Source organism: Mirounga leonina, unplaced genomic scaffold (assembly GCF_011800145.1).
Source record: "Mirounga leonina isolate KUSES-001 unplaced genomic scaffold, KU_Mleo_1.0 Mir_173, whole genome shotgun sequence".
Lineage (NCBI taxonomy): Eukaryota > Metazoa > Chordata > Mammalia > Carnivora > Phocidae > Mirounga > Mirounga leonina.
In genome coordinates, this window is record NW_023270447.1 from 87,272,868 (window position 1) to 87,299,990 (window position 27,123).

At 62.4% G+C, this 27,123-nt stretch overlaps 1 protein-coding gene across 1 annotated transcript; it reads right to left on the reverse strand.

Annotated features, from left to right (window-relative positions):
- Window positions 1-1,207: 1,207 nt before the first annotated feature.
- On the reverse strand, window positions 1,208-27,004 carry TMEM201 (transmembrane protein 201). Its single transcript, XM_035019856.1, has 11 exons — window positions 26,817-27,004; window positions 19,912-20,032; window positions 19,281-19,475; window positions 17,946-18,122; window positions 16,184-16,533; window positions 15,394-15,597; window positions 9,776-10,005; window positions 6,606-6,677; window positions 5,733-6,032; window positions 4,373-4,510; window positions 1,208-3,467 (listed from the first exon to the last, which is right to left on the reverse strand). The coding sequence occupies exons 1-11, from the start codon at window positions 26,927-26,929 to the stop codon at window positions 3,370-3,372; spliced, it is 1,998 nt and encodes a 665-aa protein (XP_034875747.1). The 5' UTR covers window positions 26,930-27,004; the 3' UTR covers window positions 1,208-3,369.
- Window positions 27,005-27,123: the final 119 nt, after the last annotated feature.

Sequence of the window (27,123 nt, forward strand, 5' to 3'; positions counted from 1 at the left end):
AGGAGAGAAACAAAGTGACAAATGTTAGGTACAGAAAGACCTTGTTTTTGTAAAAAAGATACATATGTAGATACAGATGTAGAGAAAAAAAGGGTAGGCCAGTACTTTAGTTGTGGGACTGTGGGGGATTTTCTTTCTTGCTCACTGGTATTTCCAGGTTTTCTACAATGAACGTGTTTCCCATTTATAAGAAAGCAACAGAAGACGTTAGTAGAAGATGAACACATCTAGGGAAGGAGGAGAACGCCTCACAGAACCGACACATTGGGACGGACTCTCCCACCGCCAGTCTGGTTCCCTCCTCATGGCACAGGGCCCAGGGAGCCCGGGGCAAGGGGACACGCAGGTGACCTGTGGGAGCCGCGGGCTTGTCCTGCGCACACACCTTGCAGGCTGGTCATGGCCTCAGGGGGCACGGCAAGCACCCTCAAAGTCAGTGAGCTCTGCGGTCTGTTTGAGGTTCCACCTGTGAGCAGCTTGGCCCTGCCATCGCAGAGGACCAGCTTCGGCGCCACGGGTGACTGGCCCAGCCCAGGACCCTACTGAATGGCCCCCGAGAACCACCCACCCACCACCCGCCTCCCCTTGCTCACATTTGCTGGGCTGCCCCTCTGCATCGTGCTGTGCTTCAGCCTCCCTCACGCCCGCGCCTTCAGAGTTCGAGTGAGGCCACAGAAATGCAGACCCCACACAGTCACCAGGCAGCCCGAGCACAGAGCCCGTCCAGGGCACACTGACCAGGGCCACCCCTGCGCTTCTGGCTCAGCGTGGGTCCATTGGGGCACCTTCGAGCGCTTTCTCGGGACCCACCCTGCCACTTGCCCTCGCTGGGCCTGAAGCCTGGCCTCCTCACCCAGGCTGGGCTGTGTCTGTCTGCACACCTCGGGGGGGTGGGGGGTCAGCGCCGAGCCTAGCTGCCAGGAGGGTCAGCAGAGGGGAGGGGGCTCAGGAGAAAGCAAGGTCTGTCGCCCCTGCAGCTCTGGGGTCAGGTTGGGGATTGCTGGTTGGGACAGGCTTTCTGCCTGAGCCCTCACTCACATGTCCCCCGGGACACCCTCCTTGACTCTGTGCTCAGCAAACTCCTGTCTGCCCTGCCCGCCCAGCGCCCCCCCGCCCCGCCCCCAGGCAGCGGGTCACCTAGTTTCAAATCCCTTCACCTCCTGGGGACACGGTCACGCTGTACTTGCCACGGCGACAGCCACCGTAAGCCCCAGGACCCCACTCTCAACTCCATATGGAAGAAAGGAGAGAAATCACTTCTCGCTGGCTGCGGGGCTGAGATCCAGGACCCCTCCTCACTCCCGCAGGCCTGAGCCGCCCGAGGGAACAGAATGAAGACCAGATGGACTGAGGTATATAGTTCAAAGGTTGGTATCTTTTTTGGTTTCCTTTTTTGCTTTTGTAAAGAAAAATAAGGTTGTGTTTTTTGTTTGAAAGAAAACATAAGTAAGCCCCCCTCCCCACTCTGCTTCTCCCCTGCCCCTGCGGGGTGCCAGGAGGGGCGAGAGGAGAGGGGCGGGCACTCTGTGTTGGGGCTTCCTCAGAGCCACAGAGGAAGGGTATTCGGGAATGGAGTTCGGCTTTGTTAGGCAAAAAAAACAAAATTAAAAAACTTGACACGCATGCCCACTCTACAAACGGAGGCCCAAAGCACCACCTCCATGTTGGCATCATTTCTGGCAGTGGGACTCGGGTGCGGCCCCTGGCCCCCCAGGCCCCAGCTGCTGGGGTGGGAGACGGGGCAGGAAAGAGCTCTCAGGACAGGACTGGGGGGAAGAGGAGAGAGGGGGAAGTCAGAGCAACTCCTTCCCCACATGGTAAAAAAAATTACTAAAAAAGCACCCAAGGCTTAAAAAAACGAAAGCTCCCTGGCAGGGAGAACTGAGGGCATCCTGCTGACCCGCAGAATGCCTTACCTGGCAACAATGTATAGAAAAATAAAACTAAACTTTATCCCTGAATGGTAAAGACCCTTCCTCCTGCCCTCATGACCACCACCCTCCCACCAGGCAATCTCAGAATTCACCAAGACCGCCAGGCCCCCCCCGAGGGGCGCGGGCGCCTGCAGGACACACACGCGGCCCAGGCCCGCGGCCCGGGCCCAGGGCAGCGGGGGCGGGGGGACTCTGAGGGCCACAGGCACACGCACACTCGTTCCTCACAGCACGGCGGGAGGGGGGTGTGTCCCTGCGCCAGACCAAGGGCCCCCCTTCCTCTGCTCGGGGCAGGACAGGACCCCGGCCCAAAGGCAGGGGTGGGGGGCAAATCTGTGGTGGCAGTCGGCACGGCAGCGGCAGGGCCTGAGGGGAGGGGGGTGGGAGGGAAAGCCAGCCGAGGTGGCCTGGAGACCGAGGTCACACTGAGCCCACAGTGACAGTACAACGAAAGGGAGGAAGGAAGCAGGGCCTCGGGGGCCAAAAGGGGCCAGGTTGGTGGCAGGGCAGGGGCGGGGTCCGGTCTCCTCAGAGACCCGCAGGCTGTCCCGGGCCCGCCCTGCAGGGCGATGCAGGCTGAGGGCTCAAGCGAGGCCCCTGTGGGCAGTGCATGGAGGAGGGGCCCAGAAGCGCAGGCCTGGAAGGGAGGTGGGTGGGCCCTGGCTAGTGTTCTCAGTGCCACGGGGCTGCTGCCTGGGAAGGTCACTAGAGGTAATAAAATGGGGGCACGAGAGGGCAGCAGGGAGGCTGGCGGGGGTGGGCGGAGGTGCTTACACTAGAACTCTGAGGGGCCCTGGGTTGGGGACCCCGGGCACCCACCTGCCCAGCCAGAAGAGCCAGAGGGCAGGCCGGGCCTAGAGCTGATAGGACAGGGCAAGACAGGGGCAGGGGATGCCCGTCCTGAGGGGGCCTGCCCCAGGGCTCTGTTCTTCCCCGGGCAGGACTGAGGAGGAGTGACACAGGGACCGTCGCTCCCTCCTCCCCACGGAACCTGAGGCGGCTGCGTGGGATCAGAGCACAGTACGGAGACGTGTCCCGGCCCGCAGCGCAGCGTCGGGAGGCAGCCAGCTCCTGCTGCACTTACAGTAGTAGTAGTCCTGCCCGGCGGGCTGGGCAGTGGGGGAGGGGGCCCCAGGGCCCTGCCGCCCCTCGGGGATCCCTGGCTTCGGGATCAGGGTCAGCACCAAACACAAGTGATGTCAGCTGAGGAGACAGGCAGGGAGGAGAGTGACCTCACGGACCACGCTCAGCCCTGCGGCCTGTTAGGTGAGGAGGAGGGATCCCTAGGACAGGACTGGCCCAGCGAGGTCAAGGGCCCTGGAGAGGACAGCGGAGGCAGCCCCTTGGGGGGGCTCCGAGGCCGGCAGTGGTGGGAGCAGCATGCACCTGGGCGCCTCTGAGCCCCTCTGGGCGCTGGGAGGCCGCGGACCGCAGGTCAGCGCAGGACCTGGTACAGGTAGGCCGAGGTGAAGAGCACGTTGGCGGCCAAGCTCACAGCCAGGAGGCCCCGGACCAGGGAGGGCCTGAAACGACCTTGAGAGAGACGGTGAAGAGACACAGTCAGAGGGCAAAGGTCAGAAGAAGGACCTGTGGGTGGCGGGGTCGCCGTGCAGCGGACCACCGGCCCAGCCCTCCCAGAGATGCTGCTGTGGGGCCCAGAGGCCAGGAAGACCCCTGCGCCTGGGGTCACTTGGTCAAGTCCTGCCTCCCCAGAGGCGCCTCATTTCCCGAGCCCGCGCTACCAGGCAGGTCCTGGGTGAGGGTGCCCTGTACGGTACCCTGGTGAGGGGTCAGCAGTGCGACTCCCACTGCATAGACAGGGAACGGGGCTCTAGGGGAGTGAGGAGTACCCTGCCCAGGCTCCAGGCTGGGGTTCCCGGCCCCAAGTCTGTGCTCTGGGTCTTGCGGCTGCTGGGTCACACCCAAGACCAGCCGGATGTGGGGGAAGCACCTATTTCCGGTCAGCTCAAAACCATCTGCGCACCCCTGTCCATCCATCTTCTCCACACACGTGTCCCCCGGGCTCCCCCGGGGTCCCCCGGGCTGACTGCTGCATGCCCACTGGGTGCCCGGCACTTCAAAGAACCAGGATCTGATGTCACTCCCTGCCCTGCGGCGCTCCCGGCTGGCGTCCCCTGGGGACCCTGCGTGGGGGCCGAAGCGCTCTGCGTCTGTGCTAGCGACAGGAGCCCACACGGGGCTCTGGGGTACTCAGGGTGCGGCAGCGGATCCAGACCCTGATCCGAGGATGGGCTGCTGTCTGCCGAGGGGTGGCTGGACCCAGAAGGTGCTGGGCGGGTTAACTCACTGTCTTTCGCCACTCAAGAGCCTGGAGGGCTTTTTCTCTCAGGGTCCCAGACAGACCAGGAGGGGAGGGGGGCTGCAGCCCCGCGGCCCCCACGCCCCCCTGCCTTCCACCCCCAGGTCGGAGCACAGACCTCGCCAGGCGGCGGTCTCCTCCGCGCACCCTTGGGTGGTGGTGTCCACCACGCAGGTGGACGACTGAGATGAGTCGTCCTCTTTCTTGATGGACCGGCTACTGCAGGCACTGCCTCTTTCTGGCGCCGACCTCATGTCTGCGGAGAGAAGGGGTGTCTCGGTGGATGTGCACAGCTCACCCCCAGGGACGGACGTGGGGCAGCGCTACCTCCAGTCCCTGGACCGTCCGTGGATGTGGCCAGCCAGCCCTGCCCGTCCCAGCCCACTTGCCCTACCCTGGGCAACGGGAGGCCAGGGCCTCGTTGATATCCCGGCTGTGTGGCTGCCACGAAGGGGAGCTGGTTTTAGATCAGGAGCAGCAAACTCCATGGCCAACGGGCGCTGACAGATGGTGGCCACAAGCGAGGCTTCGGGAGGTGGGGCGGGGGTGGCCGAGGCTGGGATGTGGGATCTCAACCTGTCCTTCCACCTGTCTGGCCAGTATCCAGACCCACTGTGGCCAGATCTTCTGACATTGTAAGAGGCACAGCAAATCCACACATTGAGGCCTAACTTTAAAAATTTTAAAAATGCCTGGCAGAGGGCGCCTGGGTGGCTCAGTTGGTTAAGCAACTGCCTTCGGCTCAGGTCATGATCCTGGAATCCTGAGATCGAGTCCCGCATCGGGCTCCCTGCTCAGCAGGGAGTCTGCTTCTCCCTCTGACCCTCCCCCCTGTCATGCTCTCTCTATCTCATTCTCTCTCTCAAATAAATAAATAAAATCTTTAAAAAAAAAAGGGCACCTGGGTGGCTCAGATGGTTAAGCGTCTGCCTTCAGCTCAGGTCATGATCTCAGGGTCCTGGGATCGAGTCCCGCATTGGGCTCCCTGCTCCTTGGGAGCCTGCTCCTCCCTCTGCCTCTCTCTCTCTCTCTCTCATGAATAAATAAATAAAATCTTTTAAAAAAATAAATAAATAAAAAATAAAAAAAATAAAAAATAAATTAAAAAAAAATGCTTGGCAGAACACCACCATTTGAGCAAAACAAAAATATCTGCAACCAGACAGGTGCAGGCTAGCAGGGTATGATGCGTTTTTGATCCATCCCAAGGAACAAAGGACCCTCAAGGTCAATTGCAAAAGAAGAAAATAAAATCAGCCAACGGAGGGCAATGTCTCGGACGGTTCAAGGTCACCAGAAGGCAGGCGGGGAGTGTCTGGAGCTTGGGAGAGTGGCTGCACGTGCCTGGGGAAGAGGAAGGACAGGCCCAGTGCCGGCTCATCCCACACCTGTGGGCCAGAGGCACTGTCACAGCTCAGCTGGGCTCTCCCGACTCCCGGGGGGGGTGGGGCGGGGGGGCGGCGGTCAGCAGGTCGTACCCACTGTGAGCTTCGTGTCCTGTGCCGGCGATCTCTGGGGGACCTGGGGCGGCTCGATGGGGAAGAGGCTGCCGTTGTGGGGCGAGTGTTCGTCTGAGCTGCTGGGTGTGTTGGGGACCTCCCCGGGGGGTGACGGGAACAGCAGCAGCTTCTGCCCATTCAGGTTGAGCCGGGCTGGGCTGATGAGGGGCCTGCGGTGACGCAGAGAGCCAGAGCTGGAGGCCACGGAGCCGGCCACGGAAGGCGCCGGGGAAGGGAGTGGGGAAGAGGGGCAGTATCCCGACAGCAGAGAGAAGTAATCTGGAGGGCAGGAGGACAGAGACCACGATTTCGGGTAAGACTGGAGACAAGGCGTGAGCGTCCCCCACTGTCGCGGCTACCCTTGCTATGGCTGCCTTGTTCCTGGGGCTTCTCCCCTAGTAACCCGGGAAGAAAGGCAACGCTGCACCCAGACGGGGGACAGAGGGAAGCCTGCTGGGGGCTGAGGGAGGGCAGAGGATCACAGACCCTTCACCACATCCCTGCTGCCCCAAGGGCACTCCTGACTTAACTAGGGTCAGCGAACCCCAGCCCCGCTCCTGGCGGGATCCTGAGTGTGCGTCTCCGTCAGTCATCACTGGTAAGGGTGACGGCATCGTATCAAATCCTGGAAACTACCGCGCCCATTTCACAGAAGAGGAAAGCGAGGCACAGCGCTGTGAGTCACTTGCCCAGGGCTGCACAGCTGGGAGGCACAGGGCTGAGACTTGAACACAGGCCCCTGTCAGACCCTAAAGCTCACGCTTAACCACACTGCTGTCCCACCCACAGGATGCTCTGGAAACCCCGGCCCCGCACTGCCCCCGTTGAAAGCAGCTTCCCCGTCCTCCTTACCTGAAACAGGAACCTCTCCAGATCGAGACACCTGAGACGGGGGGCGACTCCCACTGAACAGATACCCCGAGTCTGGAGAGGAAAGAGAAGGGCGACACGTGTCGGGCCGTGGTGACAACAGCCACCCACCCCCTCCATTCTCCAGTCCCCGCTCTGCTGACACTTAACCTTTGTCACTCACGTCAGGCCTTCACAAAAACGCGCGCCCTCAACTGACTGCGTCTCTCACTGAGGAGAGATCCGCTTGGCCCGCTCTCAGCTTGCAGAGAAAGAAACCCACAGCGGCCCCTTGCCCCCATAGCTACTCCTTCAGCCTTCTGGGGTCCTCCCCTCCACTAACCTGCGCCTGCCGGCCGTGCTGCACCTCAGGGGGCACCGAACATGCTGCTTTTCCTCAGCCAAGTGCACCCCGAGGGCAGAGACACCCCCCCACGTATCCTATGTTCCCCCAGCGCTCGGCTGAGAGCTGAGTGTGCAAAGATCCAGCGGCCACCACGTGCCGTCCCGAGCGGTTGCTGCTTCACCACCCTCGGGTCTCCGAGGGTCCCTCGGTCACAGCGGCTGCCTGCCCCTTCCCCCACAAGGCCCAGGGACACAGACCCAGGTCAACCCGTGTCTGGGTAAGGGTGCCCGTGTTGCCCAAGCACAGAGTCCTTTCCAGAACCTGCTCTATAGATGCCAGGAGAGCAGTCTCTTTGCCAGGCATGAGCTATAGGGGCGCAGGGATGAGGCTGGAAGCAGGGAGGAGCAGAGGCGAGTAGGGCGAGAGAGAGACAGACACACACAGGAAACAGGAACCTGGCCTGGCGCCTGAGCCCCGGACCACCAGCGCGTCCTGGTTACCTGAGCCAAGGAGCTGCAGAAACTCATCCTCAACGCCCCCAGCAGGGAGACCCTGGGATCCCACCCATCACCAGACATTCCAAGACCAGCCCGCGTCTCACAACTGCCCTGCTGTCCTTGCCTCCAGCCCCACAGGGCAACAGGGAGGCTGCGGGTCCTCCACGATGGGTGGGAGACCCTGCCTCCACGGCCTGCGCCGGCTCTGGAATGCCACCCACCGCTCCAAGGCACTGGAAGTGGGAGCCCCCCAGCTCGGCCCCCCGGGGTCAGAGTGCACTGGGAGTCGTCCCGGGAGTGTGGGGCCCAGGGCAGGGCTGCTCCTGGTGCCCTCAGCAGTCGGCCTGTTCCCTCCCCACGTTCTCTTCAAGGGCCACAGGGAACAGACAGGGACATCTCTGTTCAGGGGGAAAAGGAAAACCATCCGAGTATGAACTCGGGATATACGCAAAATGGCCTTTAACGGCCCTGTTCTAGAAGCTTCCCTGACATCATGCCCATCTCAGCCCTGAGGCACAGCCTCTGGCTCTAGACCCTCCCAGGGTCATGGGCTGGGGGCCTGCTTGGCTGCGCCCCGCTGATGGTTCCTGGCACTTCGGTTGCCCACATCACGTGCTCACAACACCACCATGGTGCGTGTACCATCACCAGCCCGGCTGGTGATGGGGGAGTCTGAGCACCCCCATTTTGCCTCCATCAGACCGGCAGCTTTTCTCCAGAGGGAGGGGCAGTGGTAGGGAGCCTGGGGCTCACTTTTTCAACCCTGAGCTTGACTACAGGGGACAGGAGGGGTAGGAAGGTGCCCCTCGGAGGTCAAGTCCCTGCCTTTCACCCCGTAGACATTAACCGGAGTCATTTCTTTTTCTTTCTTTTTTTTTAAAGTAGGCTCTATGCCCAACATGGGGCTTGAACTCATGATCCTGAGATCAAGAGTCATATGCTCTACTGACTGGGGAGCCAGCTAGGCACCCCAGTCATTTCATATTTTAAAGAGCAAAACAAGAGGCAGACTTCTCCCACAGTCTGCATCTCTGTCCCTAAGACGGCCATCAGAAGGCTCTGGCAGGACCCGATGTGAGCTGGTCCTACAGAGGCCTGGGAGCTTGGGCCCCTGTCCCCACCTTGGCCCCAACCAGCCCCACCCGCATCCCCACCCAGAAGGCCTGATGGGACAGCTCCAGAGAACACTCTAGGGGAAGGGCCCAGCTGCTGGGCCTGTCAGGTTCCCACATTCAGGGAATTCCAGGGTCACCCCCACCCCCAGGGCCGCAGGCAGGGGATCAAGAACTCTGCTGAATGACCATTCCCGGAGGAGGGCAGCTCGCCCAGCAAGCCAGCTCACTTCTGGTTACACAGAACTATCTGGAGTCCGGGCGTCTATATTCAGGGCAATCACACCTTCGGCCCTACCCCAAAGGCCTTGAACCCTACCCACCGTTATGACCTGTCCCTCCTGCGGTGTGACCCACCCTCTACCCAGGAGGATGCCTGAGCTCAGGAGCCAGATGACGGCACAAAGCCCAGCCTGCAGTGGGACCCTGGGCAAGTCACAGGGGGAGACTGAAGCTCAGAGGGGCATCTGACTGGAACTGGAGCCTCCCAGCCCGGTGGAGCTGCTGAGGGGCTTAAACGAGACACCGACTGCAGATTATCAAGCCTGGATTAACCGAGATGGCATCCACATTCTTGGAGGCTGGGATCCTGCCTCGTGGCTTCCCACTCCCAAACCTGCCACCCACGCAGCCAGCCCCCAGGACGCAGCCCGAGGAGGAGGCAAGCCCAGTCTGCCCAGGTGGCTTCCCAGAGCGCCGAGGGCCATCACAGAGAGCTTGCCAGGCTCCGAGGAGGAAACACTGGATTTAATTTATAACTGACTTCCCGGGAAAATCCTGCTGGAAAAGGTGAAGGATGAGACTCTCGGGACAAGGACCAGGTCTCGGTCACGCCAGGGCCTGCGTGCGGCAAGCACTCAGTAAATGCGGGCAAATTTTCCAGCCCCCAAGATCTCAAAACAACGGCAGTAGTAACGACAGTAAGAGTGGTGGTGAAAGACAACGCCCAACGTGTGTGGATGCCTACCGAGTGCCTGCCGCCCTTCCAGAAGGTGCTTTGAATGTGTCACCTCAGTTTGCCACGAACACCCACAGGCGGGTTCTGCTACTAACCTCGTTTTCTTGGAGGGAAACCGAGGCTCAGAGGAGCGAGGCAGCTGCCGAATGGGCGCCCCGGGATCCGACCCCAGTTCCGCCTGTCTCTAGGGCAGGAGCTCTCAGCACCCTCCCGCCCCGCGCCCAGCCCCGCTCTGCCCGCCCGCGTCCAGCGCCTCTTACCTGCCCGCGTCAGGGAGGGTATGGTTCCCAGCGAGAGGGCCCGGCTGAGGCGGCCTGGCAGCGACGAGGGTGAGGCCCGTCGAGGAGACCGGAACAGCTGCTGGTTGGCGAGCGGCAGGAAGCCGGGTGCGGTGGGGATGAACAGAGACGGCGAAGGGCCCGTGCTCGGGCAGGGCACAGCCAGGCTGGGGCTCGTGGGGAAAAGGCCGGCCGCGTCGCGTGGGAAATACCTGCAAGAGCCCGTCGGGCACGGGAGAGAAGAGGAGGGTCAGCCCTGGGTGGCTCTGGAGGCTGCGGCCTCCGCCCAGGTCCCGTCCCCTGTCCCCTCTCCCCTGGTGCCAGGTGGGGCCGGAGCCGGGGTCCCAGGGAGGCGTGCGTTAGTTGAAGCAGAAAAGCAGTCCGACCACATTCACGCCATTAGGAGCGGGTGGCTGGGAGGAGCCAGCGTGACCCACCCCTCCCTGCATGCCCCCTCCGATCCCACCCACCCCTCGGCTTCACAGCAAACTAGTTCCACTACTAGTCTCGGTATTAAAGTGACACTGTCGCCCTTGCCAACCTCACGCCAACCCTTCACCTTGAAGCAAAAATGCCCAACCCCGTGCCAGGCACTCAATGAAGGCCAAAGGCCTTGGGCTCCCGCTGGCCACTTTGTGCTCCGTGCCCAGAGCCTCCTGACAGGGCGGCTGAGCTCAGGGAGCCCCCTGCTCCCCAGGGCCCGGCTCCGGGAATCCCGTTACTGCTCTCTGGTCTTGGACACTCGTCTAAAGCCCCTTGCAGAGCGGAGGGGGAGGCGGCCAGGCTGGGGATCCCCGGGAAGAGGCTCTTGGGGGACACAAGCCTAACTCAAGCTTAGAAAAGACCGGTAAACGATCGCAAGGCTGCCCAAAAGACAGAAGGTGACAGTGTCTCTTTAACTCGAGAATGGGACAAATCACACAACAGGACCTGGTGGCCCCAAGCCAGATTGTCAACCATGCTTCTGATTAAGGCAACCGATTACAGAGAGAGGAGAGGGACAGAGGCAGTTAATACATTAGTCCGCCGTCTGGACGGAGCTGGGGGAGGTCCAGCCTTACCTCAGTCCCAAGGGACAATTGGGGCCATGGACAAGGTGCTGATGGACGGGCAGGCTGGCTCAGGCCCTGCAGCAGAGCCGGGGGCCTGCCAAGGGACCCACCCCGCGCCCCTCGTGACCAAACGCTCAGGGCACCGCTAGCCAAACTATAGTCCACTCATTTCCCTGTTTTTCACTCCCAGCCCTTGCTTTAAATAAATTCTAGGAGGCAAGTGTGGGGTCCATCGTTGCCCTCCTAGAGAATCATGGGACCTTTTTAATGCTTTCCAAAGCGCCACGAGGCTACGTGGATGTCAGAACCAAAGGCAGGGCCCCCAGGTTTGGGGGACATGGGGAAATTGTGGCAGGAACTCATCAAGCCAATCACCAGAAGGATCTGGCCAACTCCAGGCTGGACGCGCCCGCACTCCGCATGCTGACTTGTTCTGCCCAAGCCTGTCGGACACCCACTTCCTTGACCCCCAGACACCTGAGGAAGGTTTTGTCTCTACACAGATCGATTTGGTGTTGTCACTGTAGAACTGTAATACCATGTGGCAGGATGGCGCCACTACTGTGGGGGAAGAACCAGAGGTCGGCGGGGGGGGCACCTCACTCGCTGTGGGGGCAGGGAAGGCGCACTGGGGCCCTTGGTCAGCTTGCTCTCCTCGCCCTGAAGTTCTGTCCCCTGCCGGGCCCTGCACCTCCCCAGGACCGGGTGGGGGCAGGGCACGTCTAGGCCTGTCCAGCAGATGGCAGCAGGACTCTGCACAGGGCCTCCTGTGCCCACCCCCTACCGCAGAGCCCACAGCGTGTCCCCCCCAACCCGGGCAAGTGAGGGAAGAGGCTCCACGTCGGGCTGCAGGGTTCAGAGGTGGTCAGCTGTGCCCAGGAGAAGCTTCCAGGGTCTTTCCAGCTCTTCCCTGCTTTTCCCAGATCCTGCTCACACCTGGGGCCGCCCCAGGGCTTCAAACCCGAGTCTCTCAGCCAATGTGGCACAGGAGCTGTTCCCAATCTCTAATTCCACTAAGAACATTGGCCCTAAGGAGCCAGTTCTTTGGCCCGAGCCCTCCTGCTGTGACACGCAGTGACATCAGTCACCTGGCAGATCCTCTGTAAAGTGCCAAGGGAGCCGCCATCACGGCTCCGCAGCAGCCGGTCCCTGGGAACCTCTGCCAGGCTCCAGAGGGCTCAGAAGTATCGACGCTTCCTTTGGCTAGCAACCCCCCACAGCCCACCCTGCACCCTCAAACCCCATCTCACAGAGGCCCTCAGCCCCGAATCCAAGTCTGTACGCTTACTGGAATAAATGGGTTCTGGGACGGGGCAGGCGGCTGTCCCATGTCCCACCTGACACTAAGGGGGCCGGCCGGTCTTTTTCGATCCAATCCCGGTCCGAGATGGGAACGGAAGGAGAGAAGGACTACATTTTAGGCAGCAGTTTATTGAGATGGGGGAAAAGAGGACCCGGCAGGGCACGGAGGACAGCCGGGCCCCGAGCCGTTTGGGCCCCGCGTCGCCAGCAACCAAACCTGACTCCTGTGGGCATGCCTGTGCCCCGAAGTCCCCTGCCCCGGCCCCGAAGCCTCTGAAGGAACGTGAAAGAACAAACAAAAAAAGACATGGTACCTGATGCCCACCGGTAAAAGCAGAGCCCCGGAGGCATTTATTGAAAATACAGCATAAAAACACGACATCTACGGCCAGGAGTTACGGTTACAGCAAAGAGAGTCACCGGCCAATCCTCCGCAGGTGCGCTACACAACCAGAGAAGGCGAGCCACTTGGCAAGCGTCACAGACAGAAGGGACACGGGCTCCTCCCCGAGCGGGTGCGTCGAGGCAGTTGCTCAGCCCATGGTGGGGACCCCAGACTCGGAGAGAGAAGATAGCCAAGCAGGCCTCCCTCACGTCTTGGAGACAGTCACCCCGACCCCAGGTGGTCTGACAGTTGTCCCCAGTGGAGGGGACAGAGGTCCGGGGTAGGGCGACACATTTCCAGTTAATAAGCCACGATCCCAGTGCTGCCTGCACTTCCTCAGCTGTTGCCAGTAAACATCAGAAGGTGCTGGAAATATGCTCCAAATAATGAAAGGACAGACACGTAATTTTAAAAAGTCACACAGAACTCTAAAAAGCCCAGGAAGCCGCGCTCTGATGAGGCTCATCTCATGAGGGTGACTTCCCCCCACCCCCCCGCTAGAGGGCAGGAAAGACATCTGCTCAGCAGGGGCTCCTGGCCAGCGAGAGCGCTGGTTATGGTTATTATAAATAATTTAACTTAAATACACACATACACACAGATGTCCTGCTTCTACTCAACGCCAAGAAAAGCAGTAATTAGCATCACACTGTCCGTTGCCTTGAAAACGGGAGATTCCGTGTACGAGGGCACGCACAGCCAGACCACTGGCTCTCGGCCTGGTACCTGTGGCCTCCTCTCCCCTCTCGGGCAGACTGATGGGGGTGAAGGGACAGGCAGCGGGCGGGCCGTCCCCCCCCCCCCCCCCCACCGCCCAACAGCCAAGCCAGGCCAGCAGGTCTCGCTCCCAGTTTAGCCAGGCTCCCCACTCCTCCTTCCTGGTCAGTCACCTTGCACCTCACCCTCTGCAGAGAACAAGCCGAGCCCAGCCAGGCAGGGGCTTGATCGGGGGCCACACGCCTAAGGGGGCAGCTCCAGACCCACCCGGGTGCCAGGGCGGGGCAAGGGCTGCCGCACACGCATGTGAGTGGGGCGGGGTGGCTTCTTAGGACCCGAGAGCATAGAAAGACTGTGACGGTGGGGCCCAGGCTCCATGAAGGGCCTGGCCAGGGTGCTCTCCGACCTGCCCCTCAGGCTCACATGAGCCTCATGTGCACGTCATCTGCTTTGCCTTCCCCCGGCTCCGATGTGTAAAGGGGAGTGGTTGGCATCCTTGGGGTCCCAACTGGAGGGGGACTGATGCTCAGAATGATGAGTGGCAGGGCACACCGGCCCTGGCAGGAGTCATCAGAGTGCAGAATGCAGGACAGAGACAGCCTTGGGCCGCCACCTGCAGGGACAGCACTCAGAGACGGCACCCTAGGCTAACTACTTCCTCTGCATGTGGGCGGCACTTCCGCGTCCACAGTGTGTCCACGTCAAGGGCAGCACTCAGGGGCCCTGGAGAAAGGTCCACCTCTCATTTCACAGATGGTAAACTGAGGCTGGGAAGAGCCCGGGGCCTGGCTGGAACCAGCTAGTGAGTAGCAGGCGTGCTTCCCCGGGAGCGGTGGCTCTGTCCCCACCCTTCCGCCTGCCCCACAGGGAACTGGAACGCGGGAGCCTCAGTGGCCTCCATGAGCAGTGCCAGGAGCCAGGAGGGTAGTGACAGGCCAGAGAGAGAGAAGGTGACAAATGACCCAGTGTCACGTGTGTCACTCTTGGGCCCCTGCCCCGTGCTATCCGCAGGGAGCAACAACTTTCCCCAGGCACCATACGGGGGCTGAGTGGAGGCAACGGGACATCCCAGGCACGCGGTAGGGGAGCGGGCCAAGAGCACTCAGGCCCCCACTGCCAGGTGGGGCAGCCTTTGCTAGGGAGGCTTGCACCCCAGCCCCTGCAGGGGTGGGCGGAGGGCTCGGCCACCAGGACTGGGCCCTGGCTTTTAAGGGCAGAGCAGCTGCGTCTCAGAAGAGGGAGCAGCACGTGTGTGCCCTGGTTCTGTCTAGCCCATAGCAGTGCCCCAAAAATAGGTGAATAAAGAAAAGACTGCTCGGATCCCCACCTGGGTGAACTCCCCCAGCAGCCTGGCTGCTAAGAAGACACTTGCTGACCATTCGAGCAGCAGGATTCTCTACTGTCTCCCTCAAGAGCCTCGCCCCACACACTCATGGTCAGGCCCAGTAGGGACCCAAGAACTGTGTTCTCCATTCCTGGGGAAGGAGGCTGAGGGACCATGGGTCTCAGGAAGGTCCTGGAGCTGCAAGCGAACTGTAAACCCGGGGGCGCAGCCCTGTGTCCTCTTGCTTCCCCGGCTCCGTGAGGGTTGGCCGGACCACCGTCAGGCCCAGAAGGATGGACCAGGGAAGTGATGTGGGGACCGGGGGGGGGGGGGGTGGGGCTCTGCTCCGGCCCCTGCTCAGCAGCACCTGCCCACGCCGAGCAGCCTAAGGAGGCCATGCGGCAAGGGCCCAGCCCACAGCCACTGTCACCAGCCCGAGCGAGGGGCTCAGGGATGGAGCAAAGTGAGAGGAGCGGCAGGGACCCGACGCTCACCCACGGTGTAAGAACCAGGGAAAGGACGCGGCCAGGGTGGGGGCTCCTGGAGCTGCCAGCTGGAGGCCCTGGGTCAGAGGCAGGCCGTGCGGGTGCTGCCCGTGATCCAGTCTCGGGGCACTGACGGGGTCTTTGCCAGAAAGACGGCGGCAGTGGTGGGCAGCTAGAGGGCACTTGGGAGGGTGGCTTGGTGGTGCTGGAAGGACAGGGGGCACTAGGCTGGGCAAGGGCAGGAGTGAGGCAGGTAAGACGCAAGTCAGAGGGGCCCTGCTCCGGGCCTGTCCGTCCGTCTGTCCTCCCCCCGCAGTCACTGCTGCTTCTCTGACCTTCGGGGCCGGAACCTCCGCGGGCCTGTCGCCTTCCTTGTGGCCACTGCTGCCGTGAAGCCCACCAGGCAGCACAGGGACGTGGTGCTGAACTTGAGCGTGTCCAGCCAGCCGGGTGAGGCGGCCTGCAGGTACTGCTCGGTCAGGTGCAGCCCCAGCAGCAAGGCCCACAGGCAGGTGGAGAAGGCATCGATCCTCCGGAGCCTGTGGGAGAGAGGAGGGGCGGCGGTGAGGGCCCAGGACGGGCAGGGTAAGAACATACCCCCTCCTGCCCCTTCCAGCCTCCCACGTCCATCCCTGACCCTGCTCAGAGGTCAGAGTCCAGGGCCAAGAGGAGAGCAGGGGCCTCTGACTCCCACTTCCCACACCCACATGCTGCGTGACTCTGAATGGGCCTCCAGATCCCAGCCTGTAAAGCCGGCCTGAGGACCATCCCTCGGAGCCACTGGCATGACGCAGACACCATTCAGTACAGTCTCCAAGTGCACGGGGGGGCCAGGGACCCACCTGGTCCCCCAACAACCGGAGAGGTAGGTGGTCATTACCACCCCGACTCTGCAGGCGAGGAGCCTGAGGGGGACAAGCATGCCACGTGGCCGAAGCGCACGGCAGGGAGGGGCAGGCCAGCTCTAAGTGCCACCACTCCCTTGGGCAGGTCACACTTGTTTCCTCTGCCCCCCCCCCCCACCCTGGCTCCCAGCTGCCAGAGAAGAGGGACCATGTCTTGCTCCAGCCACACCACGGAGCTTTTCCTCCCACCGAGTCCCGCCCCGCCTGGCTCCACACACACCTGATGCGACCAGCCAGCAGCATGGCCAGCAGGCAGGTGAGCAGGCCCAGGGCCACGACGCCCATCTGGTGGCTCTGCCCGAAGGCCCAGGCCTCGCGCAGCTTCTCTGCCGCGTGCTCGGGCAGCAGGCCCAGCAGCTGCTGCCAGCCCTCGGCCCCCGGGGCGGTGCTGTTGTCGGGTGAGGCTGAGCCATTGCCACCGGGCAGCAGGGCTGGGGGCAGGGTGGCCTCTGGGGCAAAGGGGTTGCTGGTGCCATAGAGTGCAAGGGTCAGCAGAAAGGTACAGGCCAGGAAGGCGAGGGCACGGAGCATGATGACCTGGACCGGGGCCTTCACCGCGGATGAGAAGCTCTGAGGGACCAAGAGAGACTGGTTAGCGAGATGGCCAGCACCACCGACAAGCCATTCCCAGTGCCCGCCCTGCGTGGGGGTCTGGCCAGGGCACCAGAGCACTTGCTGTAGAATCCACCTGGTTCCAGGGGCACCTGGGTGGCCCAGTCAGTTAAGTGTCTGACTTGATCTCAGCTCAGGTCTTGATCTCAGGGTTCTGAGTCCAAGCCCCCCTTGGGGGGAAAAAAAAATCCACCTGGTTCCTGATGGTCAGAGACAGTGTCTTTACTGGGTCTTAAATTCTTACGTACTCCCAGCTGTTTCTAGGTTTACTACTGTGTTCCACTGATCTGTCTCCTTTCTCGGCCTTCATCCACCGCAGAAGTCACTACGCTAGGTAGGCTACTGCTCTGCTATGTTCTTTAGAGAAACCCTTTTGATATCACGGTGACCTGTTTTTTCTAGTACGTTTTTCATTTTGTCAAGGTCTCATCAAAAGTTCCTATCATGCTCTTAACTACACACAGAGATAACTCAGGCCAAAATGCAGTTAAAAGAACACAGCAATAAGTTGTCTGGTCTAGGAACACGGTGCTGAGGAGGAAGGCCAAAGGTCAGAGTGTCTGGCTTCCGACTATGCAGAAGTGGGCATGGGGGCCGGGGCTGTGGCCTTGTGGTCAGGGGCCTGGGTGCAGCCTGGAATATTTCTGGGGTGGGTGGGTTTTTTTTGTTTTGTTTTAAGATTTTATTTATTTGTCAGACAGAGAGCACAAGCAGGGGGAGTGGCAGGCAGAGGGTGAAGCAGGCTCCCCGCCGAGCAAAGGAGCCCGATGCGGGGCTCGATCCCAGGACCCTGGGAGCATGACCTGAGCAGAAGGCAGACGCTTAACCAACCGAGCCACCCAGGCGCCCCTGGGGTGGATGGTTTTACTTCTAAATGCACCTGCTTCACGTTAGAGTTTTTAAACCAGAACATTCCATCAACCTAGTGTAGTGATAATAATTAAAAACACTTTCAGCAAGATAGTCCTGGGTTCAAATCTGGTGCGCAGCGCCCTGCAAGTTAGTTAACTCCCCAAGTTTGGTCTCCAGCTGTACCCGGGGGTCACGGGGCCGAAGGGCAGACCCACCACGAAGGGTGCTGTGGGGGACACATGCCGGTGTCGGGGCAGCAGCCACGTACAGCAGGGCCCTGACAAGCCCCCGCTCAAGAGCACAAACACAAATGCAACACGACCCTGAGCCACTCTTCCTGGGACCCCTGCTCGGGCTGAGGACACGAAGGGGCCTGGGGACAGGTGGGGATGGGGACAGGGTGGGATGGGGCCCCTGGGAAGGCTCTAGGCTCTGAAGAGCTGCCCTCCACGCACGGGGTTTCTTGCCCCACTCAAGGGTGTGAGCCCCTGAACGCAGCGGGGGGGCCCCGCTCCAACCTGCGTGTGGGTCTGGTCGGCGTCCCGGCGCCGGAACTGGTGGCTGAGCAGCAGGGCGCGCAGCTGGCGGTTCTGGTGCTTGATGTAGTACTCGACGGCCGCCTGGCAGGGCCGACACAGCTTATACATCTGCTCCAGGTGGTGGCGGTACACCTCAATCTCTTCGTCGTACCTGCCCTGCGGGGGGTGGGGGCACAACAGCGGCTCAGCGTCCTCGGGGGCGACCTCGAGCAAGGCGTCCCTGCTGGAACCTGCTTCTGGTGGTGCCTGACCGGACTGACGGCCCACTGCCTGCGGTGATGCCGGCGCCCGAGCGGCAAGCCCGGCCCACGGAAGGGGCCCACGGGCGACAGGGGCCTCTCTAGCCAGCTTCTGTGGCCGCACGGGAGGCACCAGAAGCCAGGGGCTTGGGTCATGGGCCCTGCTTCAGGCTCCACTCCTGGGCTCCAGGAAGGCAGGTGAGTCACAGGAGAAATAGCTCCAGGCTGACGCTACTTAGATGCAGACAGAACCACCCAGAGGCAGGGCCTGCCCTCCCCCGAAGACCAAGGGCCCAGAAAACACTAAAGTCAAGGGCTTTCGTGGGAGCTGGAGGGTCCTTTGGGCTTCAGAAAAGAGCCCAGATTCGAGTCTCAGCCCTCCTCCCTCCAGAGATGCAGCAACTTACCTCCCCTTCCCCAGGGGAGTCAAATATTGCAGTCTGCAGTGGCCAGGAGACTTATCAGTTTGGTCTCTCCCTGGGACCGAATATGCCAGAACGACTGCTCTGGTTGCCAAACTGCACGTCTTCCCTTCTTTATGCAGGTTTCCCATCTCCCCCTTGCCCAGCCACGGCTCTGTGCTGTACTCCTTCCCGCCGACAGAACCGTGGGAGATGTGGGCTCTTCTCCAGTGGTCAGCGAACCCCCAGACAGGGCGAGGCCTGGCGGGGGGCAGGCAGCTGGGCCATGCTAGCTAACCAGGCCTGGCGAGCTCCTAACACCGGGCTGCTCGGCGAAGCGGAGCCTGCTTCTCCCTCTGCCTGCCGCTCCCCCTGCTTGTGCTCTCTCTCTGACCTAGTTTCCTCTCCCGGAAGCCGGGAGCGTCCTCCGCCAACTCCGGAGCAAACCGCCTGCCCAGCCAGTGGACAAGACTGACCCAGGGACACGGACGCCGACGGCTCCGACAGGGCCCGCGCGGGAGCCCAAGGACCCCCCCAGCCCCGCACGGGGACAAACCCCTCTGGCAGGCGCCGGGGTCCCCAGGAGGTGCCCAGGCCCGGAGCCCCGACGGCTGCAGCCACACGGGGGGAGGAGGGGGCCCGTGCGCGCCTCCCCCGCCTCACGCCCACCTCACCTCGTCACGCGGCGCGAAGGCGGCCAGCTGCTTGATCTTGGTGGTCTGGTGGTGGCTGCACCTCCGGCAGAGCAGCACCTGGCTGCTCACCCACTGCTGCGGCTGCGCGGGCGCGCGGGGGCGGGGCGCGCTGCTCACCACGTGGTTCAGGTGCTCCAGGTACTGGGCGGGGATGGGCTTGTTGTAGTCGCCGTTCTGGGGGCGGGGGGGGGGGGGGGGGACGGGAGTCAGCGGGGGAGCCCAGCCCCACCGACGCCGGCGGGAGGGCAGACGCCCCAGCCGGCGCCACTCCAGACGAGAGGTGGCGGATCTCATTACACGCAGCGGCGGGAGCTCTTCTTCCGAAGAGGCTTCACGTGGAGCCCCCCGAGTGCAGCCTGCCCCCCACCCCGCCAACCTGCACCCCGCGGGCTGGCCGCCTGGGTTTGTGCGTGCAGTCTTCCCGCAGCAGAGCCCGGTGGCGTGGCAGAGCTGGGCGGTCGCGGCCGAGCACGGCCCGCGGGGAGCCTGCCGACGCCTGGCCTGACGCAAGGCAGGCAAGGGGCGTCGGAGCCAGAAAGAGCCGGCTGCGAACCCCGAGCCTCCACCTGTAGCAGCGTGACCCTGCCACCCCGGCTCCCTGGGCCCGCACCTCCTGGAAGCCGTTGTACTGCTCACAGTGCGGACAGTCCCAGCAGTTGCGGTTCCCGTACGGCACGACCGTGTCCTGGTTGCAGAACCAGCAGTTGACGATGGTGTGTGTCGGCTTCATCCTGTGGACGAGGACAGGGTCGCGTCAGCCAGAAGAGCTCTGCCTCGCGTGCTACGGGGACCCGAGAAAGAGCACAGAAAGCAGGACGTGGGACCCAGAGCCGCAGACACAGCGGGCTGGAGGAAATGACTCGGTGAGGGGCTTGGCTGCGTGCTGAGGGCTCACCAGGAGGACCAGCAAGGAGGCAGAGGCAGGGTCAAGCTTCTCCTCAGGCCACAGGCTCCACCCCCCACCACGGGGACAGCTGAAGATGCACCAGACCCTTTGGCTCCTGCTGGTCTACGTGGGAACCCAGGGCCACCAGCTCCCAGCGTCCTGGGGCTCAGGCAGGGGGAGCAACAGGGGGCCAGGCCCTAGGACCACCCTCCTGAGGTCTGCAGACCCTGGGCCTGTCCCTGGGCTGTGGAAACGGTGCTCCTCTGGGCGTTTCCAGATGGCAGGAGCCTCCTGTGCTCCACAGATGAAAACCCCAAGAGATGGAGGCCGAGGACACTGAGGGGCGGGGACTAGAGACAGCTGCTCAGACTGGAGCCAAGCGTCCCTGCTGGGGGGTACAGGGCAGGCAATCCACAGTGGCCCTGGTTGGCCACACATGCGGTGACAGGTGGGGTCTGCAGGATAATCCCGGCCCAGACACTGGGGGATCTGTGCTCTGGGCCCCTCCGCCCACCTCACTGGCTGTGGCGGGGGCCAGGGGGAGTAGAGCAACTGCCCAACAAACCCCCCAGTCCCAGGGATCTAGAAACCATGTAGGCAATGGGCGGCAGTTACTTGAGCCCTGGGTTCCTGCCCTCACGGCCCCTGTCCCCCCCGCCAAAGGCCACCTCCAGCTCTGGGGTACTGCCTGGGCCCCTGCTGCCATGGGCAGCCACGACCTCGTGCTTCCTCGAGCCAGAGGCCCTGGCTCTGCCAACTTCTAGATGTGAGCCCCAGGAAGCTCCTTCTCACCCAGCTGGGCCTGCACCTGCCAAGTGCGAGCGATCATAGAACCCGTGCATCCGTGTGTTACGATGATCCGAGGACACGAGACACATAAAGGTGCTCTGTAATGCAAAGGGCCAGCTCGGTCACTCTCCTGTCCCTGGGCTTGCCAGGGGCCTTGGAGGAAGTTCCTGGATCCGCAGCTGCCTCCTGGCCTTGCCCCTCCCTTGCCCCCTACTGACCATGGGCAGGTTATGAGGGTTGTCCAGGCCTCAGTCCAACCACCTGCCACCTGGGGACAAGAGCATGTCAAGGGTGGGAAGTACTGAACAATGCCAGCGTAAGTGCTTATAAATGGTTGTGAGGGGCACCTGGGTGGCTCAGTTGGTTAAGCGACTGCCTTCGGCTCAGGTCATAATCCTGGAGTCCCGGGATCGAGTCCCGCATCGGGCTCCCTGCTCAGCAGGGAGTCTGCTTCTCCCTCTGACCCTCCCCCACTCGTGCTCTCTCTCTCTCTCAAATAAAATCTTTTTTTTTTAAGATTTTATTTATTTGACAGAGAGAGAGAAAGCGAGAGAGGGAACACAAGCAGGGGGAGTGGGAGAGGGAGAAGCAGGCTTCCGGCCGAGCAGGGAGCCCGATGCGGGGCTCGATCCCAGGACCCCGAGATCATGACCTGAGCCGAAGGCAGTCGCTTAACCGACTGAGCCACCCAGGCGCCCCAATAAATAAAATCTTTAAAAAAAAAAAAAATGGTCGTGAGGCTGGGAAGGGGTTGGGGGAGAGGAGGATATGCAAGGAAGGGCCCCAGGGTACAGAGGGCACCCTGCATCGCCCCCGGCAACCACAGCAGCGCACTCCCTGCCCCGGTTCAGGCCAAAGCCCTCGTGATGGACAAGGGACCGCCGCATCTTGTCAACAGCAAGAGGCCAGAGCAAGGCCTAGAAACGGCCCCGCCGCACAGCACGGCGATCATGGCTGTGCAGTGTGGCCTCTGGGCAAAGTCACCCACCTCCTGGACCCTCCACTGCTTTGGGGATAATGAGGATAACGATAATCCTTGCCCCAAACGGAGGCCGCCGAGAGGATCAAACCAGGGCATTTAGGAAAGCGCTGAGCCTGGCAGGTGGTTGGCGCAAGGCCCTTGGACAGCTTCCCTGGGCTCCGCGCAGAGAGCGGTGGGAGCGGCGCCAGGCAGGGCGAGCGGCGTGGAAACCCGCCCCGCCGAGATGCGGGCACTTGGCCTGCCCTTTGCTAACTTGTACCTGCTTTGCAGGTGTCTCTGTGATGGCGCAGGCCGAGAGATCTCTCTCTCCTGCCCCCGGGGCCCCCCCATCCTCACCATGGGCCTCCTCTACCCCCCAAACCAGGCCACGCCTGGCCTCTAGAGAGAAGCCAAGCAGAGGAACCTGCAGCCTCAGCATCAAGGGCGAGCCAGGCAGGAGGTAAAGGCGCTGGCCCTGGGGACCCATGCGGGCGAGCAGGACCTGCGGCTTCGGCCCCAGGGAGCCCCCGGAGCCCCTCCTGCCCCAGGAAGCCACCATTTCCACTCTGAAACTCCAGCTCCGCTGCTCAGGAAATGAGCCCGGCCTGGAAGCGGGGGGCAGGAAGGGGAGGCGGGGGGATGAGCTCTGGTCCCCGGGGCCAGCCAGCCGCTCTGGCTCCTGTCACTCTCATCCGTGGCAATCCCTGTCCGGGGCGGGGGTCCCCCGGCCACCGAGTCCTCCCCACAGCTCCTATGTGGCTAGTCCTCAAAGGGTCCAGGGCCCGGGAGCGGCGGATGGGCCAGTGGGCGCTGGGGGGCTGGGCACGAGTGTCAGCCCCCCACCAGCGCTGCTCCTCCCAGGGCTGCACCCACCTCGGCCTCCACCTGTACCTATAACAGGCCCGACAAAGGAGTGTTAGGGTCTCTCTATTCTGAGCCAGCTTAGCACTGGTCCTGCTCTTGCCCAGGGAAAGGCCCCCCCCCCCAGGTCCCCTCCTGACACCTCCAAACCCCTTCTCCTCAAGCCAACAATCCCCACCCCAGGGAGGCTGTAGGACAAACCACTGAGTAGTGGACGAGGTCTAAGGTAGTAAGACAGCCTGTCCTTACAGGCAAGAGTGAGACGGGCCGCAGTCAGGCCGCCTGAGGGAGGAAGGCTGGGCCCCAGCAGGTGGGCAGACAGGAGGGTCTAGAAGGGTCCAGCTTCTGCTACCTGCGTGCCGAGCTCCTGGGCTCTGCTGGAGCGAGAGGAGGCCTGAAGCAGCCAGGAGCAGGGTAGGCCCCTTGGGAGAAGCAAGGGGCAGCTACATGCTCCAGACCCACCCCTCCACAAGCCCTTTTTTAATTTTTTTTTATTTTAAAGATTTTATTTATTTTTTGACAGAGAGAGAGACAGCGAGAGAGGGAACACAAGCAGGGGGAGTGGGAGAGGGAGAAGCAGGCTTCCCGCTGAGCAAGGAGCCCGATGTGGGGCTCGATCCCAGGACCCTGGGATCATGACCTGAGCCGAAGGCAGACGCTTAACGACTGAGCCATCTAGGTGCCCCTACAAGCCCTTTTAAACACACAAGCTGGGGGAAAAAAGAAGGACACATGCTCTCAACAATGGTATCACCCCATCAGCTCTGATGGACGTTTAGTTAAAACGAAGCTCATGCCCTGATATTTCCTACAGATGGCGGCGGGGGCGTCTGTCCTAGGAGTGAGCCCACCACTCTGAGGGATGCAGCTCTACACCCTCGACACCTGCTGGGAGCCTAGCACCGTGTCACATAGAGGAGGCCCAAGGATAGGGCTTCATCCCTATCCAAGTGGGCTTAGCGTCTGGGGAAGACTCGTGTCTACCAGGCCCCAAGAAGTGCCGAGCCTCCCCCGAGAGGGGCCGGCCGGCAGCTTATGACTCTGGGCGCTGTGTGCTGGCTGCATGAAGTCTGGCAGATGGGCTCTATGAGAGTCAGGCTGGTTCCCTCAGGAACCAGGGGCAGGGCCCCAAAAGACCGCACAGGACAGCTTCACAGGTGAGGGGGGGCCTTGCTGGACACCCAGGTGGCTCCTCACTTGCTCCTCTGTGCCCCACGTGCCCAGCACATGCCGTCCTATCCGGCCGGGAGAGTCCGAGCAGGTGCCCCCGGGGGCCGCAGCACCAAAGAGCAACTTGGTGCCTCCAGGCCTCCCGCCCAGCCTCAAGGCAGTCCTGCCAGCACCAAGCCAGAAAGCCCCCAAATCCACCTCTCTGGGGGCAGACCTGGCCTGGGGATGGCGGACTGCCCTCCTTCACCTCAGCACAACCTGTGTTTCCCGAGCACACGCTAGGCTTGTAGGGAGACTGAAATGAGCAAGGCTCTCCACTTCTGACCTGGACAAGAGGACGAGAACGACAAGTTCACAGGGCAGCTGGTCACAGATGTCACAGGAGGCCAACACGCAGAGCATTTGCCGTTACCCTAAGGAACGGGTTTGCTGGTCAGCAGGGCACAATGAGCAGATGGCATTCAAACAGGCGGGGCTGCCGGGCCGAAGGGGGAGGGGACACCCAGCGTGCATCCAGGGAGTGGTGGCCCCTCAGCTAGCAGCCGGAGTGTGTGGCCAGAGGTGGGCGGGAGACAGGGACTCTGGACGCCAGGATGAGGCTCTGCAACTTAACCCGGGAGGCTGCTCTTCTCCGTCTCCAAACCCCAGAAAGGAGATAATCCAACAAACACCCATGGGTGCCACGGGAGGCCCCTGAGGCCCTGAGCAGGGATATGCTGGCAGAAGATAAGATCCTGGACACAATGCGGAGCAGCAGAGTCCGGAGATAGCAGTCGGGTGGGGGCAGGAACAGACAGCCATCGCGAGCGCCTGAGGCAGGGCAAACTAGCCCAGGGAAGCGGAATTCAGGCTCCCAGCCCGTGCGGACAGTGGTGGCCTTCTGCGCGTGCTCAGCGAGGACCCAGAGTGTGGGGCTTGGTTAGGAGCTGAAGGGCTAGAGTGGATCTGCTGTTCAACAGAGGCAAGAGAAGGGCATAAGCCCAACGCTGGAGGGAGAAGGGCTCAGTCTCTGCAGGGCTGGTCTTGCTTCTGGAGCAGGACAGTGACCAATTTACGATGCCCAGACAAAAGCCAGTGCTTTTTGAAAATCTCAGAGCATTCTGGGAGAGGTCTGGTCCTTCTCAGCCCAACCAAGAGTCATTGTGTCCAGTGTCATGCCGCTGGAGTGAAAAGGCCTCCCAGGTACCCTCCTGGGTCCCCGTGAACCAGCTTGCCCGACACTGCCCCGAGGCTCCAGATTCCTACCTCCGGGGGAGGGGAAGTTGTGCCTAGCAGCCCAGGAGGGAAGAACAGGACCCCTGAAAACAGCCACAGCTGAAGACACAGGGGCTTGAGGCACAGTGAGCAAACCCAGCAAACTCAGCCACACTAACACACACACCTGAAGCCTGACCCAGGCTCCGATCCTTGGATTCCCCAGCCCAGGGTAGCCGGCAGACAGCAGCGTCCAGGAGACAGGCCGGGCCCTGGACTCCCCTCTGCTGTCCACACCCTCTGGGAATCTGAGCAAACTGCCACGTGCCCCTGCACCTCAGTTCCCTCATGTATAAAATGACCACTTTGAACCAGCTGGTCCTGGAAGCCCCTCCAGCTTCCCGAAATTGGGCAGGAACTGGAACACTGGGAGACGTGCGGTGTCAGGGACCCCTTGAATTAGAAGCTCTTTCGATCCCCACCTATCCTCCCCTGGGAGGCCACCCCCTCCTCAGCCTGCCCGTCTGGCTCACCCTGCAGACACAGCTGATGTCCCACCTACCCTTCCTCCTCCAGGAAGCCTGTGACTCAGTCGCCCTCACTTCTTTCTCCCTCGGGTGAGAAGCAGCACATGGTGGCGGTTAACGAAGAACCACCAGACTGCCCAGGTTCAAATCCCAGCTCTGCCACACCTGCTGCTGAGCGCCTGCAGGCAAGGCCTTCTCTTCTCCTACCTCCTATCTGAGCTTTGCGGGTCCCTTGCTGAAAGCACAAACCCACCCACTCTGTCCCTAGGATTTGTTCCCAGCCCTATCTTTTTTCCCTGTCATCTGCCGCTGGATCAGAGGCGGACACATCTCAAACAAGAGGCCCCTCGGCTTTTATCCCTGACCACGGAGGCCCCTCAGAGGCCCGCTCTGAACACGGGGGTCAGCATGACTGAGCGCTGCCAGGGCTGGGGCAGCCACGGAACCAGCTCAGCAGCAGGAGGCTCTCCTGCTCCCGGAGGTAGCGTACCCCAGGGGTTAGCAATGCAGGCTCCAGGCCCAGGCGGCTTCAGTTCACACGGCGGCTCTTCTAATTAATGACAATTTACTCAGCTCTTTTGTCCCCGGGCTTCCTTCTCTACGGGCTGCTGGGGTCGTGACTCCGACTGGGCCCCTATGAAATCAGACCAACGCCTGAGACAGCGTACGCCGACCAGAAAGGGCCAGCTAGCATCAGTCCATTCCAACGCGTGCCCGCGGAGCAGGGCTGAAGGCGGACGAGCGCGCAGTGCCATCTCGGCGGCTCTCTCCCGCAGGGCGCCGGGTGTCGGGGTGGGCGTGGGGCGGCCCCGCAGATCCCGCGGCTCGGCAGGCACGCGTCTCCGCGGGGGAGGAAGTTTGTAACCCACGCGCTGGCCGTCCTCGCCCGCCCCGCATTTCTGGGATCCCCGAACGCACTCCCCGGCCGCTTGCCCACCGCGAAGCTGCCCAACCCAGCCCCCAGGGGGACGCGGGCGTGCACAGCGGGCCCCGGCGCGTGGGCGCACAGGCCGGGCCCCCACCGCCACGCCGCGGCCTCGCGGGCAGGGAGGAGCCGTGCGGCCCCGGAGCGGGCCGGGGCGGGCGGAGGGCGGCGGGCCGAGGCCGCGTGGGCCGCGCGCACTCACCTCCGCGCGATCCGGTAGAGCAGCACGCCGGCCGCGGCGCACGCCGTGACTCCCAGGCCGCCGGCCAGGCCGGCCGTGGGGCAGCGGGCCAGCAGCGCGCTCACTCCCTCCATGGTTCCCCGCGCGAGCGGCGGGCAGCGGGCGGCGGGCGGCGGGCCGCGGGGCTGGGGTCCCAGGGCCGCAGGCGGGACGCGGGGCGGCGGCCGCGCCGTGACCTTCGCCGCTTTGTAGCCGGCGCGGGCCCGCCCCCTGACTCGGCGCGCTCCCGCCGCGCAGCCAATCGGGGCTCGGGGCGAGCCCGGGGGGC